General features: G+C 38.2%; 2 protein-coding genes across 7 annotated transcripts in view; both read right to left on the reverse strand.

Annotated features, from left to right (window-relative positions):
• Positions 1-14: 14 nt before the first annotated feature.
• On the reverse strand, positions 15-4471 carry LOC135799732 (uncharacterized). Of its 4 annotated transcripts, none has more exons than XM_065312941.1 (7): positions 3961-4471; positions 3707-3897; positions 3414-3449; positions 3043-3249; positions 2468-2662; positions 2267-2398; positions 15-2179 (listed from the first exon to the last, which is right to left on the reverse strand). In XM_065312941.1, the coding sequence occupies exons 2-7, from the start codon at positions 3833-3835 to the stop codon at positions 1895-1897; spliced, it is 984 nt and encodes a 327-aa protein (XP_065169013.1). In that variant the 5' UTR covers positions 3836-3897; positions 3961-4471; the 3' UTR covers positions 15-1894. The 4 variants fall into 4 exon arrangements, with proteins under 4 accessions (XP_065169013.1, XP_065169012.1, XP_065169016.1 ...); XM_065312940.1 differs by having other exon boundaries at positions 3043-3279; XM_065312944.1 differs by lacking the exon at positions 3414-3449 and having other exon boundaries at positions 3961-4470.
• Positions 4472-4969: 498 nt separating this feature from the next.
• Positions 4970-16815, reverse strand: part of pnt (ETS transcription factor pointed) — a 51137-nt gene continuing 39291 nt past the window's right edge. For all 3 annotated transcript variants that reach the window (XM_065312924.1, XM_065312926.1, XM_065312925.1), the window contains 6 exons: positions 15999-16199; positions 14980-15180; positions 7047-7424; positions 6714-6980; positions 6367-6643; positions 4970-6283 (listed from right to left, as the gene is read on the reverse strand). In XM_065312924.1, coding sequence (XP_065168996.1) covers positions 6220-6283; positions 6367-6643; positions 6714-6980; positions 7047-7424; positions 14980-15180; positions 15999-16199 — 1388 coding nt within the window. In that variant the 3' untranslated portion in view covers positions 4970-6219. The remainder of the gene's footprint in view (positions 6284-6366; positions 6644-6713; positions 6981-7046; positions 7425-14979; positions 15181-15998; positions 16200-16815) is intronic.

The raw sequence follows: 16815 nt of genomic DNA on the forward strand, positions 1-16815 counted from the left end.
ACATCAAACAGTGCTTGTTTTCAATGATTTTTATACATAAACACACTATATCGGAACACAAACCATAATGTACAATTAATTGCTATTAATTTATAATGTTGCATTATAATGATGAGAAAACAATGATTCCAAGTCGAATAATCACAAGAAGTGTTGTTAAACGCTAATGCATCGCATTGTTTTCGTGCTATTTCGTAATCTTTGGTATAACATGATCGATCAGTGTAGCTCATTTCGCTGACTTCACTATTGCAATGTCTCCTCGGTTAAATGCTTAATAAATTCGCCCTGATTGTCTGGTTTCTTCAGCTTCAGCTCGGATACTAAATGTGAAATTGAAATCACGACACCAAGAGATTTGTGGCAGTTCGTAAGTGTATGATCCCGTTTAATCAACTCACAATAAATTAATACTGACATTGTATTGTAAATGCTTGAATACGCCTAGTGCTCCAGTTGTAACAAGTTGTACGATTGTATGTCGTCAAAATAACAACAAAGCAGTGATTGTAATTGAGATTGTGTTTAACAGTTGTATTATGGTCGGTTGAAATGTCGAAATGAATTTTGGCAACCACTAAATGTTTGGTCCTAATTTTGTACGCTAATCTTGTCATTCAAATGAATTCGCAATGAGAAAACAACATCTCCAGATTATTCCAGGCGGTTACATGTTCTCTTCCGACTCGCGACACCTCGTTAAGTATTCCAGTAGTTGGTTAGTCGAATTAATTTAAGTACATAAGTTATTAAAATAGTATTATGTGCATTTCGAAAATACTTAAATTATGTATGAACACTTTATACAAGAAATTTTATATTTATAATAGATATTTGTTGTTCTTTGTTAGACTAAATTTCATTAACATTACATCTTAGGTTAACTCCATTTACTTCTTTGAAATTCAAGTTTTTTGTGTGTACTGTGTACTTTGTCAATTGTATTATTCGTCTAAACGTATCTAATAATAATTTAATCTATTCATAAGAATTTGTCTTTACACTTTCACAAAAATCGCTTCGCGTTTAGGGATAAAAGATGCAACACAAAATTTTGTCAGTAGAGCCAATCATCAATTTGTAAATTTCAATAAATTTTGTCCTGGCCGATTTCAGTAGGCCTGTTAACATTTTTAGGGCTTAATTTCGTTTCTAAAAGTACCGGAAAGATGTAATTCGAACTCCTAGCTCCTTGCCGACCGCTTGATTTCATTATTGCAATTTAAAGTGCGTGTCTAGTTGAATAATTTAAATATTAAATTATTTACCCGTATCTCAATTAATTTAATTATCTAAAGTGTGCTGACTCCTCCGCCTGTCAATGTTTATCAACTGTGTAATAATGTAATTGATATCGATAATCGGCTGACGTGTGTTTTCCCAACATCGTGTTTACGTATACTATCATCAATTGTTTGTCGTAACTTAATTACCTGTACAATTTCTCAGGGTATCGACTTAGGGTATGTACAAAGCATCGTTGAATTTTCGAGATACCCTGCGCACATTTACCGAATTGCTCTGGTAACCAAATAGTTGTTTTATGATCCGTTAATTTGTGACATCAATATGTATCTAGTAATTTCTTAAACGTTACACATCGCAAAACGAATTGTACTTGTAGTATTGTTTAGTGCCATCAGCCGTACACTTAAATTTCGAAACCATAATGACTTAAATTAGATGAGCTTAGAACGCAAAGATGAATGAAGATATGTAGTGAAAATTAGAAACATCTTAAAAGCTGTTAGTAACAAGAAAATGATATCTTCTATTATGTACAGCTATCTCAAAGTTTCGAAGCGTTCGTAGAAAATAAATAGACTCTTAATTTTTGTTTTAGAGTGTGTATGTGTTTGTCAACGTGGGTGAGTGTAGTGAAGTGAAAGGATTTTTAAGCGTTGTGCGCCATTTTGGATGAACACGGCTGAACATCGTCGAGATAATTGTAAGGTTCATTGCGCGACGTGGAAGCGACGGCCGGCATTTGGTAATTAATTATCGGCTTATAGTTATGCGTCGTCTGATTGACGTGATCCGGCGAGTTCGGATGCGAAGAGCTCCGCCGCTCCTGCAGGTTCATGCTAGGATCCTCCGCCACTGGCTGGTAGTGATCTTTTGAACACTTTTGGATTATGGTTATTACTAACGATTCTAAACAACATACATATCCGAGACACTGAAACACAAACCCCAACAAACACATGACAATATTAGTAAAGTTAGGGATGTTAGTCAAACATAAATAACCCATTTTGTAACTTACCCCAGTTATAAACAACTGCTGGTGCGTCCATTTAGGGACCCACAGGAAGGCCTCTGATAAAAATACTGTATGGAAAAGTAGACTTGACGCAATCAGGAACAACACACTAAGGCTTAAGTAGATATATGCGTTCTGCAATTATAGGAAAACAACAAATTTTAATCAATTTAATAATTCCACTCATCTCGTATGTGTACTTACAAGTTTTCCCCACGGAAATGGGAATAAATATATTATATGTGAAATGTCCAGGAATAATAATAAAGATGTAATAAAAATACTCAGCAGAGTGACGAACATCATCAGTCTAATACGGTTTACTAATGGAAGCATGAAGAGCGTCACTTTCACTGTGCCTGCTGTGCATAAACATGCTAAACAGGCAATTGTAGTTAACTGCAAGTAAAGAACAATGTGTTAATTCAATCATTTTTAAAGTAAAACGTAGAAAATTAGCTCTTCCGAGAACATAATCTTGTTTTGGTAAAATTTGAATTTTTCCTAAGTTATGCACGTTACTCTAATTCCCTAACTCATTAACCAAAGATATTGATAACATAGTTAATAAATTAAGAATAATCTGGATTTTCCTGTTTTTGCAATCCAACAGCTGCGAATTCATAGCTTTAAACCCAGATTCGGAAAAATAAACAGCATCCTCCTAGCAACTTGTCCCGGTAAAATACAGTTTTACATCATAAAAACAAGCGAGGCCAGGTTAAAAGAGGAAAAAGATCAGAAGAAACCAATTGACTGTTTCTTCAATTAATACTTACAATTAATAATATCCTAAATAATCCGGTTGGTGTTCTGAGGTGAGTGTGATCACAATAGACAATGACGCCTGAGTAGAGTGATAGGTCAGGCGATGCTGAGCGTCGTCGATAGTGCGAGTGTGAATCCCAGGAATGGACGGTGCCGAGTGGCGTCTCAGCGCCGCCGCCGGCGGGTTCTCCTGTGCCACTGCCTGCTATCTCAAAGTCCTGCAACACACAACTCATGCCATCCCCCGCCTGGAACACATTACACTTAGTGCCGCCGCTCTGACAAATTCACAGAATCACAGAATTCACTAAACACACGCTATAGGGCTATATGTGGAGAAACACGTCTTAAACTAGAAAAATATTCATTTTCAGCTACATACCACATCAATTACATTTACATCTGCACCACGGCATAACTTGAGGAAGGAGAACAAGAAAACACACGTTAGGGGCGTACCGCTAGATATTGCGTGCATAAAATAACACAATTAAATCATCTAGAAATTTTTATTCAAAATAAATTCAAATGAACAAAAAGACAACACAACCCATTTTATATATTACTACTAAAACTATAATAAAATTAACAGGACATGCTGGATTTAAAAAATAAACATGTTATACATCAAAATATGAAGAAAAAATCAAAACAAAAGAGAAAAAAGCATCTCACCTGGATATCTTCTGGCCTGCAGCTAATTGGCTCCAGTTCTCTTATGTCGTCTAAAAGAAATTCGATTTCGTCGTCCCCGTAAAGGTCAGATACCGAATTAATGTAACGGCTTGAATCAGCAGACTGCATGACACTTCAACCTTACACTTGGGACTGACTCCCTAACCAGTCCATATCCACCCACAATAAATCTACAAACACATCAAATTAGATACATGCACCACACTGCAATTCAAAACACGATATTAACTTACCTGTTACTAAGCAGTCCCAATGCAACCACCCATAGCATAAGATACTCAATGAGATATGTTGAATCCAGTTTATAACCTAAAACCGTGTCGTATGCGTTTCAACAAGCAAATCCATCACAGTAATCGCATTGCATTATGGAACGATGCGTCGCATGCGGGCAGCCACTAAGCGTTCGTCAACAAGTTCAACTTTTCATTGAAACTGATCACTGTTTTGGCGTGAAGTGTAGCGAATTAGGCGCAAAACATGATAGTGACCCACTAAACTTAATTAATATTTAGTGCGCTATCGATTGAGGTTCGACTCGGGAGCGCGCTCGGTTCAACACACCATGCGAGTTCGAAGGTTTCGAATTTCCTGATTATTTATTTACGCTATGCGAGCGGTATGGGTTTCAAATCGTCGACTCAAACCGCACATTGAACGGTGGACGCCAAAACAGTACGCCATATTTACCGACCGACCACCAATCAAACCGAACGCGCACGGAGGTACGACGTGACGTTTTGGCCTGCGACTGCTACTTCCGCTTCCGATGCGTCAAACATTTCAAATTATCATGAATACAGCTCGCGCATTAAAATAATTAAAACAAGTTTAATAAAAGTTAAATAAAGAGTTATTGTAGTGTAGAATGTTGAGAAAAGAATTTATTTATTGCTTTCGGAATTATATTACAAAATGTGACATAGGGTGACATCTATGACGTGGTAATATACTTACATTGCAATTTCGAATCATTTGCATACAATGCGTTCGTGGAAGTACTTTGAAAAAATTTCAAGACTTAATATCTTTTGATGTAGTTGGTTGAAATCGGTAAAAATATGATTTTACATTCAACATGTAGAAGAACTAAAAGGTATCTGAATATCTTTCATTTTATGAATACATAAACAAACAAGTACAAAAAGCTAAATGGGTTGCCTACATTATATGCATGATTCTTTCAGCCTCAGAAAAAATATGGCCGCTACATTTCGTGATTCAGGTAAGTAACAAAAACGGTTTACATAATATTTGTTTTTAATTAATATTTATACACATTGAATAAATACAGAGTCTCCTTTAAACAGGAGCATTAAGCTCTATCCAATGCTATGAATAACTTATGAATAAGCATATTTAATTATCTTTGTTTTTTTTTTATTATTCAAATGAGACCAAATAAGATTATCGAAGTAGTAAAACTTCGCACAATGTATTACATGGAAACAATTTATCATGAAAGAGCCACAGTGGAGAGAAGAGCTAACACAAACAAAACGTCGCATTTGATAAATCACATTGACGTGGAACAGATCAACGCAAAAATTTGGTTTCACCAAATATTTATTTGAATAAATATAAACAATTTCGTATCCGGATCATTGTGGTTGTGTTGTGCGTTGGTCCGCGCATCAACGCGCAAAACATAAACGGCTCCATTTGTTTTAGCTCTCGTTAAAAAATACACTAATATAGTCTTTGAGCTATATTATCGAATTAAGTAAAATGCACAAGCACTGCATGCGGTGGTGTTTGATCTTTGAATCAGATACAGTTGAAGACGTCCGTTCCAAATTTGGCTAAAATGCATCTCGTCGAACAGAAAATTTAGCAGTATAAAAATACGTAACAATCAGGGGTGTGGGGCGCGTGTTTGCTTCACGGACAAATCGAATCAACTTCATTGAACATTCAACCCCTCAGTAGTAGTTCAAATATAAACATACACTATCTGATTTAAGGCTTATCACAAATATTATTGATATATTATTTTATATAGATGTAATTTGATATTACCCTCGGTGCTTATTAATAAATATTTTATATAGAACGGCAAAACAGCCAGAGAGCATAAATTTCACGCGTCTTTGCCTCCATTCTTTTTCCTTCTTCGTCAATATACCTTACAAAAACAATTTAATTAATGATAACATCACAACTAACAAACTTATTTAATTAAGTTGATACTTCTAATAATTATCAATTGTCTAAACACGAAAACGATTTGAAAATTGCTCTTGTTGCATGCGCGCACGATTCTCGATCATCATTCTTTTACTTTGATTCATTTCACTAATAGTAATAAACTTGAACATGAGTCTATGTGTGTTGAACAAAATGATTTGTAGTTACGTTTGCAAAGCAGTCTTGCCGGGTACGAGTAGGACTGGTCCAGCGTCAAGGCGGCGCTGGCTTGAAATAGGCACCTTCGTCCATGCTGGATCTGTTTGCGCACTTTACAGCGATGAGAGTAGAGAGTTTGATATGCATCAGTCGTCCTCCTTCTTTTCGGGTTTGAGATCTACCATTGCGTGCAGTTCCTCTGGAGTATATCTGCAAGTATGTATAAATTTCCATAGTAAAAACATGTATACTTGGTTGCATACATTAAACACACAAAAAGAAATAAAACCCACCCAAGTAATGTCTGCAAGTCGCACACGAAACGATAGACGTAACGCTTGCCAGCAGTCTTATGGATAATATTTTTGTCGTAGTAATACCGCAGCCCCCTCGACAACTTCTCGTAGTTCATCTTGGGTTTGTTTTTGCGCACACCCCAACGCCGCGCGACTTCGTCAGGGTCGGTGAGTTTGAACTCCCAACCGTCGCCCGTCCAAGATATAAAAGGCTGACACGTTTTGTCCGTGAGCAGTTCCAATAAGAATTGCCACAGTTGGATTGGGCCCGAGCCTGAGAACACACATTTAACAAACACAATTAAACCCAATTAGTTATATAAAGTGTGTTTTTTTTAAATTACCAGTGAAGCAGGGTCCGCCCGTTGCACTATTATTACTATAACCGCCCATCATGCCGTTCTGCATCATGGGTTTGGTATCTTGACCGAGGGGATCACGCACCGACATCCCCGGCGGCATGAAGGGCGGGTGCGAACGCACGTGGCCGAGGTTACCCATATCGTGTCCATGCGTCCACTGGTCATTCGGTGGCCCACTGGGGACCGTCTGGAAGGGCGCGCCGTACGCATCGCCGTAATTATCACTATATACATCATTATAACGAGTACCTAAACCAAAAAAAAAAAAATTTAATTTAAATTTGTTTATAATATTATTATAAACAAATTAATTACCTCTAACATAATTTTTGTACGGATTAAACTTTGTTTCCAGCGGGTTGTTGCTCGTCGGATAGAATTCCGGTGAGTTTTCCATGAACTGCGGCTGATGCCCTTGTTCCAGATTCTGGTACTCGTGCTCCTCGGGTGAGTAGTGAGTGTTGTTCGTCATGAACGCGTTCTGCTCGTCGTTGTTTAACGATTGCAGACTGTCTATGCCGTAGCTATTCGTTTCGGGCAGCGGGCAGGTGGTTTTGTAGCCTTCTTTCAGGTGATGGAAGATGGGGCTTCTTTGGAGATGTGGGAATCCTTGCGGCGGACCCGGGGGCGGCGATCCGTCATCGCGGATCTCTTCTGTGGGTGGGCATGCTGGACTGCGCATTCCATAACCACCTAGAAAACGCAAATAAACCCATTAAAACTAAGTTTAAAGCCAACATCTCATAGCTGCTATACAAATATATACAAAATCGATTCGGAGAAGTTTAGGCGCGCGCCAATCGGCTGCGCGTTCTAAGTTCGGCCGCGGTCTATGTGCGCGCACCGCTTGTTTAGAACAATGTGCACAAATCCTGCGGCGCCTGCGACCGAGGCCGTCGCTGGCGGGAACCTTATTGGCTTGCGGAGCAACGCCTCCTGCTGCGGCGCCGCATACAAATCGGCGCATCGAGGCAGCGGCTTTCCTGCCGTTGGTCCAAGAAAACCTATTACGCATCCGCACCGAAATCCTGCGAGAGAGAGCGTCTCTCCCACTATGGCGCTATAAAAAAAAACCCGCGGCGCGCACACGCACGCAGTCGGGTCATCGCCGCTATATACGCGCGCACAAAAAAAGATGAATCGATGAAGGATTATTTTTGATTCAGTCAATCAACGTGAGCACGAGCCGCTCATCAATGTAACCGGATATCCTGCGAGATGGACGCGGGACGCCTCTTTGAATATTAATAATCGCCGCATGGTTTACATTATTTTACACTTGCCCAGTGCAAGAAAATAAACTTCTAATCAATTTAGGTATAAACACAGGAAAGATTAAATCGTAAATTATATATACACTATCAATTTTACTAGAATAAATTACTGATTTTATATGAAACGACATTAAAATAGAAGAAAAATTAGGTTATGAAATGTAGCGCCACAGCGGTGAAATCCACAACTATTAATTTGCACATAACCTAACTATTCACTACTGAAAAACTATGTGTTTAGCATGTTAATTGAAAAGATAAGCGATAAAATCTCAAAGTAGTGAAATATGTCGAAATTCAGTGTCGTCGTAATCAGATAATAGATACCTATAGGTAGACAATAAGTAAAAACGCAATTTCTATCCGCGGCAGTTTTGTAATATGAATGCACGCAAGAATACCCCCGGTGATAGTATCACGGAGTCCGTTAAGCGTGCGTCGATGAATTACTAGCCCTCTCGCTCGCTCGCTGGACAAGGAGGCCCAGCAGGTGCGCTCTTATTTCCATTGCACATGCACCTGTCTCTCGAACACCAGTTTGCATTTTTTAAAGAAACCGCTCTTACTAGTTGCGTTTGCGTTTATATAAATCGAGATGGAAACATTGCGGCACAACGCGAATTCAAAGAAGCTCAAATCTAATTATCACAAAATAATTTTATAAATAAATATAAATAAATACTCAACTAGATACTTAATAAAAATTTTAAATATAAAGTTTGTGTGTGCTTTATGTCTGTTGAAATTTTAAATTTAAATTGTGGAAGTTGTCGAGTGTGGCTTCTTCCGATTTTCGGTTTTCTTCATTATAAGACATATGGCTGGGCCACAGCTGACTCCTCCACATGCCATTGCCTTATGGTGGACACCTGTTGCAAAGGGCCCGTGCCCAAGACAACCGTTGTGCGTATACCGCCAAAATTGAAATATTACAACCAAGCGGTTAATTTGTGCACCAACATCACATCAAAATCAAACATAGAAATTATTCCGAGTGTTGATATTTATCAATCTCTCGAAATACTCAAAATAATCAGCGATCCGTGAATTGACATCATGCGACATGATGATGACAATCATGCACAATCGAAACTCGATTTTAATTAACCCACTGAGTAATATTATTTACATTTGTTTCGATTATTTCATTCCTTTTTTGCATATACTTTAACTTCAAAGCGTATAATTTTCGTATACACATTTCGTAACATGTCACATATATTCTAATATCGAATGCGTACTATATGTTGATTAATCGTAAAAAACATAATAAAACTATGCAGAATATGATGAAGAACAAAGTGCGACGACAATACAGTAATTTCGCATCGCTAGAAAGCCACGATTGCATCATATTTAATAAGTGCGCCCGCAAGCTTGGATGCGCATCGGTAGTGCCGAAAGTGACATTTATTTTGTAAAAAAGTGAAATATCACAACAATCGTTAGAATATCCATGCACACGCGGCGACCCTGGCCCACATTGTTCGCTTCTTGCGCCACGCGCAATAATGCTCTGATTAATTATTGTTTCCGTCGCCGGAATTAACACATAATGAAGAAGAATAACTTATACTGTGTGTATGTGTGGTTGCGGTAGTGTACCTGGCGGCAGGACGGTGCAGGTTGTGTGATGCGACGCGTTCAAATCCAGATTCGTGTAGGTCGACTGCGGGCAGTCGCCGTAGAAGGGTTCGTTCGTATTGCAGACTAGATCCAACACCTGTAGCACCATGGTGCTCCTGGACGACTCCGTGGTTCCGGACTACGTCACTACCGGTTCGGGCGGGAGAGGATGTGGCGACCGCTCGTGGAGAGGCGCGATTTAAGACTGACGAGCGGCGCGAGCGCGCGAACGCGAAGAGGGAGTGAGCATCGCGACCCGAGGCCCCCGACTTAACGCGACTTAGAATACATGTGTGTGTGTCAGAGAGCTTTCTTCCCCCACCACTATATCAAAAGACAAATAAAAAAAACACATACACCCCTCACTTTAAACAAAACATTTTCGCTTGATTATTATTTTTGGTGGGTGATGATAGACATCGGTGCGGATAAAAACAAAGCAAAACACAATTACAAGACTCCCTTAAAAGCTTTTTCGCGGACAAATCGAATTACGCTCTGTAATAAACTCGATCGTGACTTTATAGGCTACCCTTAGAGCTTGTGTGTGTATATAAAATGCGGAAAATTTTCAAACGATCGCGCATCGTCTTTATTCTTTGGTCGAAACAAATGCATTTCCGAATGTTCTTCATCTCAATTCTTCAATTCAATTAAAAGCGCACACAGGACTTTCATATACTGAACAAAGTGATCCGAAAATGCAGTCTTCGTGTTTGTCTACGATTGAATGGCGCGCGGGCGCGCATTGTGCAACTTCCGGGACCGGAAATCTCCGCCAAGCAACCTGACACCATAGCACGTGAGCATTCAAAGTGGTGCAATGCATTGGTATATTTATTTCGATGCAATAATTGTTGTTTATAGACTAGGCTGTCTATTAATTATAAATTCAAATTAATCACAAACTATTTGTGTTAAATACGTAATTCTTTCAGAAGTAAATTCTGCATTAAACTCTACATTTAATTTCGCAAGAATAATGTTAATATGATTTTTGTACAAAAAGTTATAAAGCTTTGAAGTGGTATTTTGTAAAATTTACATTATTTACTTTAAATCTCTGTAACTTTTGACAAAAAGTTGTTTTCGACAAAATGTTTGCTTTGTTATATTCAGACTTTAATATTGAATGAATTTATGAAACAATTTTTAACGTTAATTGATTAGTTTACAATTAATTAATGAATAACCAACAATCAAAGTACAATTGCGGTTGACGCCATGGTGGATAATTCTTGTAATTGTAATTCATTAATTACACGAGAACGACTTAAGCTAGATTAATAATTACTTTGAAATTATATTCTCTATTAAATTTTCTATCAAATTACATGAAAATTTTATTTGTAGCATTATCCTAGAATAAATTATAAGCATTTAAAATTTGATTTTGTAAAAAAAATAGAAAATTATTTATTTGGTCCATAACTTTGAATAAAAAAATGATTTTAACAAAATTTTTACATAGATAGAACCAGAATTTAATGTAAAATATAGTTTTGAAAAAATTACGTCAAAAAATTGATTAGATTTCACGTAATTTATTAAAAACTAAAAATTTTACTATTACCAGAACTTGATAAAATCCTATTAATTTTTATTTATTAATCAGTTAAAAATAAACATAACACAGCAATTAATTTAACTTTGATTGAAACTTATTGCTCTTAAACGCCCGCATTGATTTCGCAAAGTGCACTTAACCGCCGAGAGTCTCGAACGCGCACGCTCCTCAGAGAACTTTCAATGGTGAGTAATTCTAAAGTGATTATGCGTCTATTTGTACCCACTGCATGAAATAACAGAAAAATGTGTTCTTCACACGTTATCTCAACCCAACACGAAACCATTGTGTTTACACGAGTGTCGCTCGCGATAAGCGATAGCTCTTATCGCATCACCGCAGAATAATGTAAAAGAAATTATCGCAAAAACAGAAATACAAACCAATGTGAATAAAATAAAAAAAAAAAATTCAAAGATTTAGGTTTAAATATAAAATAATTTTAATTTTAGCCTGAACTAACCGTTCTCTTTGGCTTGCTTGGAAAACCAAGACATTACATATTATGTTATAAGTGAGTAAATTAAACGCGATTATAATTCCTGACACGACGCATGAATAATAAACATTTTAATTGCGCGTTTGGTGCGCTTAAAATTCAAATTTTCATTTAATCTGACTCGCGCCCATAGGAAAATGAAGATATTTTTAACAAATTGCGCGTGGATGTTAGAGATACACATCCTTTGCAAGCGTGTAAATGTATAACGAAATAATAAATATTTAATAGAGACGAGAGAGGTCGGTTGATAAGCGCGCGCGAGCGCGCACGCCGTGTGTCCGTTAGTTACTTAAGTTTACAGAACATCCCAGAGCAGGATATTTGCAATTGAGCACGTTCCGTCCATCGACAGCAACACCAACACTCGGACAACCCGCCGGACCGCAATCGGCATACTTGCCCATTGCATAATATTAATAACTAAATAATTAAACGTGCACATCTTGAGTTGCCGAGAAGCATCTGTTTGAGTGACATTGGTAGTTGAGTTGAGTTGTACACCCTTTTTTCTTCTTCCCCTAAATTGGGATGCAACACTGCAGACGTGTGAGATGTCTATCGGGCGTAGTTCAAGTGGCACATCTTGTCTACGAGCGCCCCGAAAAGAAACCACCGGAACGCGAGGGGTAAACAGCGCGCACGTGTGCATTATGCGCGCGTATAATGTTTACAACGAGCCACTTGGGTTACTTCCTCTGCATTGATAGGGTAGTGCCAGTGGGCAGATCCGCGATCGTGTTACCTGCCCTGTGCGCGCGTTTATATACTTGTACGCAAATGTATTTAGTTCTTCATTCTTCATTCTGCATTCAGCACGTGAGCGGGGCAAGAATTCAGCGAAGAAATCTTGTTTTTGTCAAGGGGACCCATGTATTGGTTTGCCCACCGGATATGGGAGGGTTGAAGGGTACCTTCAACCTAAGGGAACCAATATTCCAAGATTCACGACGCTGTGTGTTGAATTCTTAATTGAAATGTTGCCACTTTTTACCGTTTTAAATTGTTATCTTATCATATTCCAGGTAATGGTAGAAAAACGTCAAGCAACTAATTTTATTAGCTGTTGAAGTTTATGAAATATGTTGGTAATAATTTTAATTAGTGATAAGAAATTTATACGTGTATCACATTGACTTCTAATTACATTCAGACGCTAATCGCCTTCAAGAATGTGATTTTAATATTTCCTGCCTCGTCGACGTGCAGGAAAAAAAAGCAAACGGTCAACTTCCTCGATATCCACACACTCTCCACACGAATCTTCAGTTCCTCTTGTTTGTCGGTATAAAGTTATCATGTTTAAGTATAAGTAGTATAAGAAATCTAGAAGTGTTTTTGTGAGTTTTTGTCAATTCCTAAATCCGCGCAGGATGCAAAACACGTCCGTTTGACTTCAGGAAACAATCACCGATTGTGTTTTAATGCGTGTCTCTTCTAACGCAAAAAGGAAATAATTAACTCTCGTGAAACCCACCTCGATAGACTAATGCCATTTTAAAAATCCACTTCAGCCGCCAAGCACACCGAATACACAATAACTAATGATGCGAAACGTTCACCAAACACACAACACATCGGACACAATTTTTCCGCCAAAAAATCAAAATCTCCAACCGAGTGAAGCACACAAAGCACAACTTGTATTTGAAGTGTCCACGGACGAATTATGAGTGGTAGTAAAGTAAAAAACAAAACAAGTTGCGATTCCGATTCGGATTGCGAATGGCCCGCCGCTACCACTTCACACACAAGAAGTAGAGAGTGAGGTGCGGTGCAAGAAGGCATTGTTGGAAGCGAAGCATGTCCGAAAAAACGAAGCCTCCTTATCTAACTTTCACTATCATACCCATCCTCACACAAACATACAAATGCGCGCTATAGACTTAAATGCGTTTTATGAAATAGATTGACCGGTCTGGTGGCTCCGACTCGTGCACGTCGTTTATGTGTGTTTTCATCGTTCGTGTAATTCGCAATTGTTTTCTGCAACTATGAGCTAATAGCTCTATTATAACATATAGAACACATGTATATGGAAATTTAATGTTCGAAATGTTAATTCCGTTCGGTACACATTTATTACTCGGATATGCGTATGTTATTATTGGTACACCGCCGGATTTACATAATATTCGAAAAGAAATCGATGCATGCGAATGGGTAAACGATTCGCTTAACTAATTGACCTTTTATCAATTCTCGCCGGCGGCTCTGAATCGAAAAAGTAATATTACAGTTGGTAGTGCAGCGATCTGCATAACCGATCCGCTAGTCCCTAGATAGATGCATAACCTCACTTGATCTTCGCGATCAAGTGCCGCGAGTTATACAATCATACAAAACGGTTAATAAATCCGCACGCCAAACGTAATAATCACCACCCTGGCTTTAGCAGCATTCTATGCACAATGAGCATTTTGTTTGCGATTTGCTTGGCGAGGTTTTAGGCCGTCTCTTTGCGTCATAATAACAAAAAGATTTCCGAATACCCAGATGAGTATCTTGTGCGGGTCGTTCGTGTGCACTTTTATTTGTTTACGGCCAGTATGTACGTAAGTATGAACAACCGCCGCCGCGGAGGTGTTATTAGCTTGCGTAATTATAAACGAGGCACATCGTCACGCTGAATTATTCCGAAAGTTTCAAGCGATGTGTGTGTGTAGGTGAGTGTGTTTACACTAGTTTCTGTATTGTTACCTAATCTGGGTTAATATGTTTCGCGGATCGTTTTTGAATTATGACCAACATTCGGACACAACATGTTTAATAAAAATTGTTCTTTGTATGCAAAGTTTTTACGGTTGGTTAATCGACGTTTATCTCATTAACAATTACAGAAAACTGTAAAATAGGTATGGATAAACTATAACCGCGATAGTGTTTAATTAAAATGTAATTCGTTGTTACTTCCTTGTTCTAGACAATTCTATCAATAAGATTCGCAATTTTATTTTAAAGAAATTAATTATATAAAGAATTGCTAATAATGCACTTCAGCGCGCCATCTCGGATTCAACTATTTAACTATAACTACGATTGAATCTCAATGCCAACTTTTATTCTATAGAAAAAGACTGTTTTCAGGGTTTTCCCGGCAATTATTCAAATTTTTCTCGCCGTAAAAACCATCCTTGGACTTTAACGAACATTTTAAAAAAAGAAATGGCCAAATTGGTGCAAGAATTGTTGAGTTATGCGCTTACCAACAAATTTTCCGATTCATTTTTATATTATAATTGTTTTCGATGTAAAAGAATAAAAATTGATATAAAAACTTACCCTCCATGAAGTTATTGTTATTCGGCGCAGGTGTAGATGGTGTGGGCGTGTGCGCAGGCGCAGGAGGTATGATGGGCTTCCTGTCAATACCAGCCATAACTCCCGTGGAACTGTAGTGGTCCAGGTAGGTCAGGTCCGGAACACTCATCGACTCGAAAATGCTCTGGTTCGATTGCGCCAGGAAACGCTCTCGCTCCACATCTGCAACGTGAAAAATGTGCCACAAATGCCTAAGAATCATATTGCTAACAAGTGAGTACATATTCCAGCTAGCCGCTTATCTCGAACGGTACATAATTGGCACGTAAACGATCGATACGAATGAAGAAAACTCCAGCCGCATCATAACAATTATTACGAGTTTGCATAATTACAATAATATCGCGTGTGTGTTAGTGTGTGTGTGGCAACAAAACGAAAGGAGCTTTATCAGATGCGTTTTGCACGCTCGTTGATTTCGATAATTCCTAACAATCGCAACACGTTTACTTGTTTTCGCGCAAAACGACCACGACTAGAATGTGTTTTTTTTTGTGTTTGTGTTTTGCTTAAAGTAATTATCAAGTCAATTAGTTTGATTTTTATTTTTACGACTCTGATTGCCCTTAAATTGTGCATGATAAAACAACCTTCGCGATAACTTGTGTTTACGGTGTATAAATTAATCGATTCGTGTTTAAAGTTTAAAATAAAATAATTTCATGGTTGCCCAGTGCCCCGCTTTCGTTCTTTGCACACATTTGACGCAAGTTACTAAACATTGCTAAACTTTTTACACACCCAGCGCTAAAACACTGAAAACTGCATTAATTAATTAACTAATTACCAAGTAATAATAATGATTATTATTATTATTAAGGCGTTACACATTCATTATAATCGTGAGTCATACAATTTGCGGCGAACAACAGGAACTGTTGGTTTTATTTCGGATTTACATTCGAATCAAAACGGTGCTTTTGGTGTAATTTTCTAATTCCGCTTTTTGGTAATGACTAAATTAGTTTAGTGATGTTTACCTTTTTGTAGAATTTCCAAATGCTCCCAGAGGATGTCACCGACAAAGGCAGGCGCTCTCGCTTGAAATGCATCCTTGCCCATTGCACAAATATCCTTGCCCTTCATGTGAAACTGGTGCAGGGCGATGCCTTCCAGCGAGAACTCCTTAGACGCCCATTGCAGCCAGTGGGCGACGTGACTTTCCGACCAGTTTCGTGGATCTGCAAAAGATGTGATTTTTATTTAGTAAAACACGCGCCACACACAAAATTAGGAAATTGTTTCGCGTAACGCGGTTACGCTTTTATCATTCGGGTTATTTCCGATTGATAAAAGTCCATATATATTTGGAGGGGCGCGGGTGCGACACACGCTAATACAAAATTTCCCCTTCGCGATTTGTTGCGCGTCCTTTCGGCGCCTTTCGAATTTCTTGGCGGCGTGTTACTATTTCCTGCGCGAGATTGAAAATTTTCATGTTTGGTGAATGAGGAAGTCGAGTGCAACTTCTTTGCGGTAATTGCCAGCGTTTCTGGCTAATGGTGAGCTGATGATGGAGAGAATTAAGACCCATTTGACGTCCGCTCATTGTTGACATTAGTGCACAACACACACATCACACATTCCAAGAGAAAAATACACAAATAGACAACTTGCAGAGCAAAAAATGAAAAAATTTAAAATAAAAAAATTAAACTTTAAATTAAATATTTACTCAACTCATTCAAACTCGTTGAGATTTTTTGGGTTGAAAATTTTGGTGAGTTATGGTTTGACCAATATTTTTAAAGCAAACAGAATAACAATGTTAGTTATTACAATTCCGCGTGTTTGCAC

The sequence above is a fragment of the Atheta coriaria genome, unplaced genomic scaffold, assembly GCF_025399875.1.
Source record: "Atheta coriaria isolate IRGN ID8LTWV9N9 unplaced genomic scaffold, Caltech_Dcor_3.1 hic_scaffold_9_pilon, whole genome shotgun sequence".
Taxonomy (NCBI): domain Eukaryota; kingdom Metazoa; phylum Arthropoda; class Insecta; order Coleoptera; family Staphylinidae; genus Dalotia; species Dalotia coriaria.

Coding starts and splice junctions, on each gene's coding strand:
- LOC135799732 (XM_065312940.1), bottom strand. CDS start 3,835: ATGCAGTCTGCTGATTCAAGCCGTTACATTAATTCGGTATCTGACCTT. Junction 3,450..3,706: donor GCAGGCCAGAAGATATCCAG/GTGAGATGCTTT, acceptor TCCTTCCTCAAG/TTATGCCGTGGTGCAGATGT. Junction 2,663..3,042: donor TATTTAGGATATTATTAATT/GTAAGTATTAAT, acceptor CTTTACTTGCAG/TTAACTACAATTGCCTGTTT.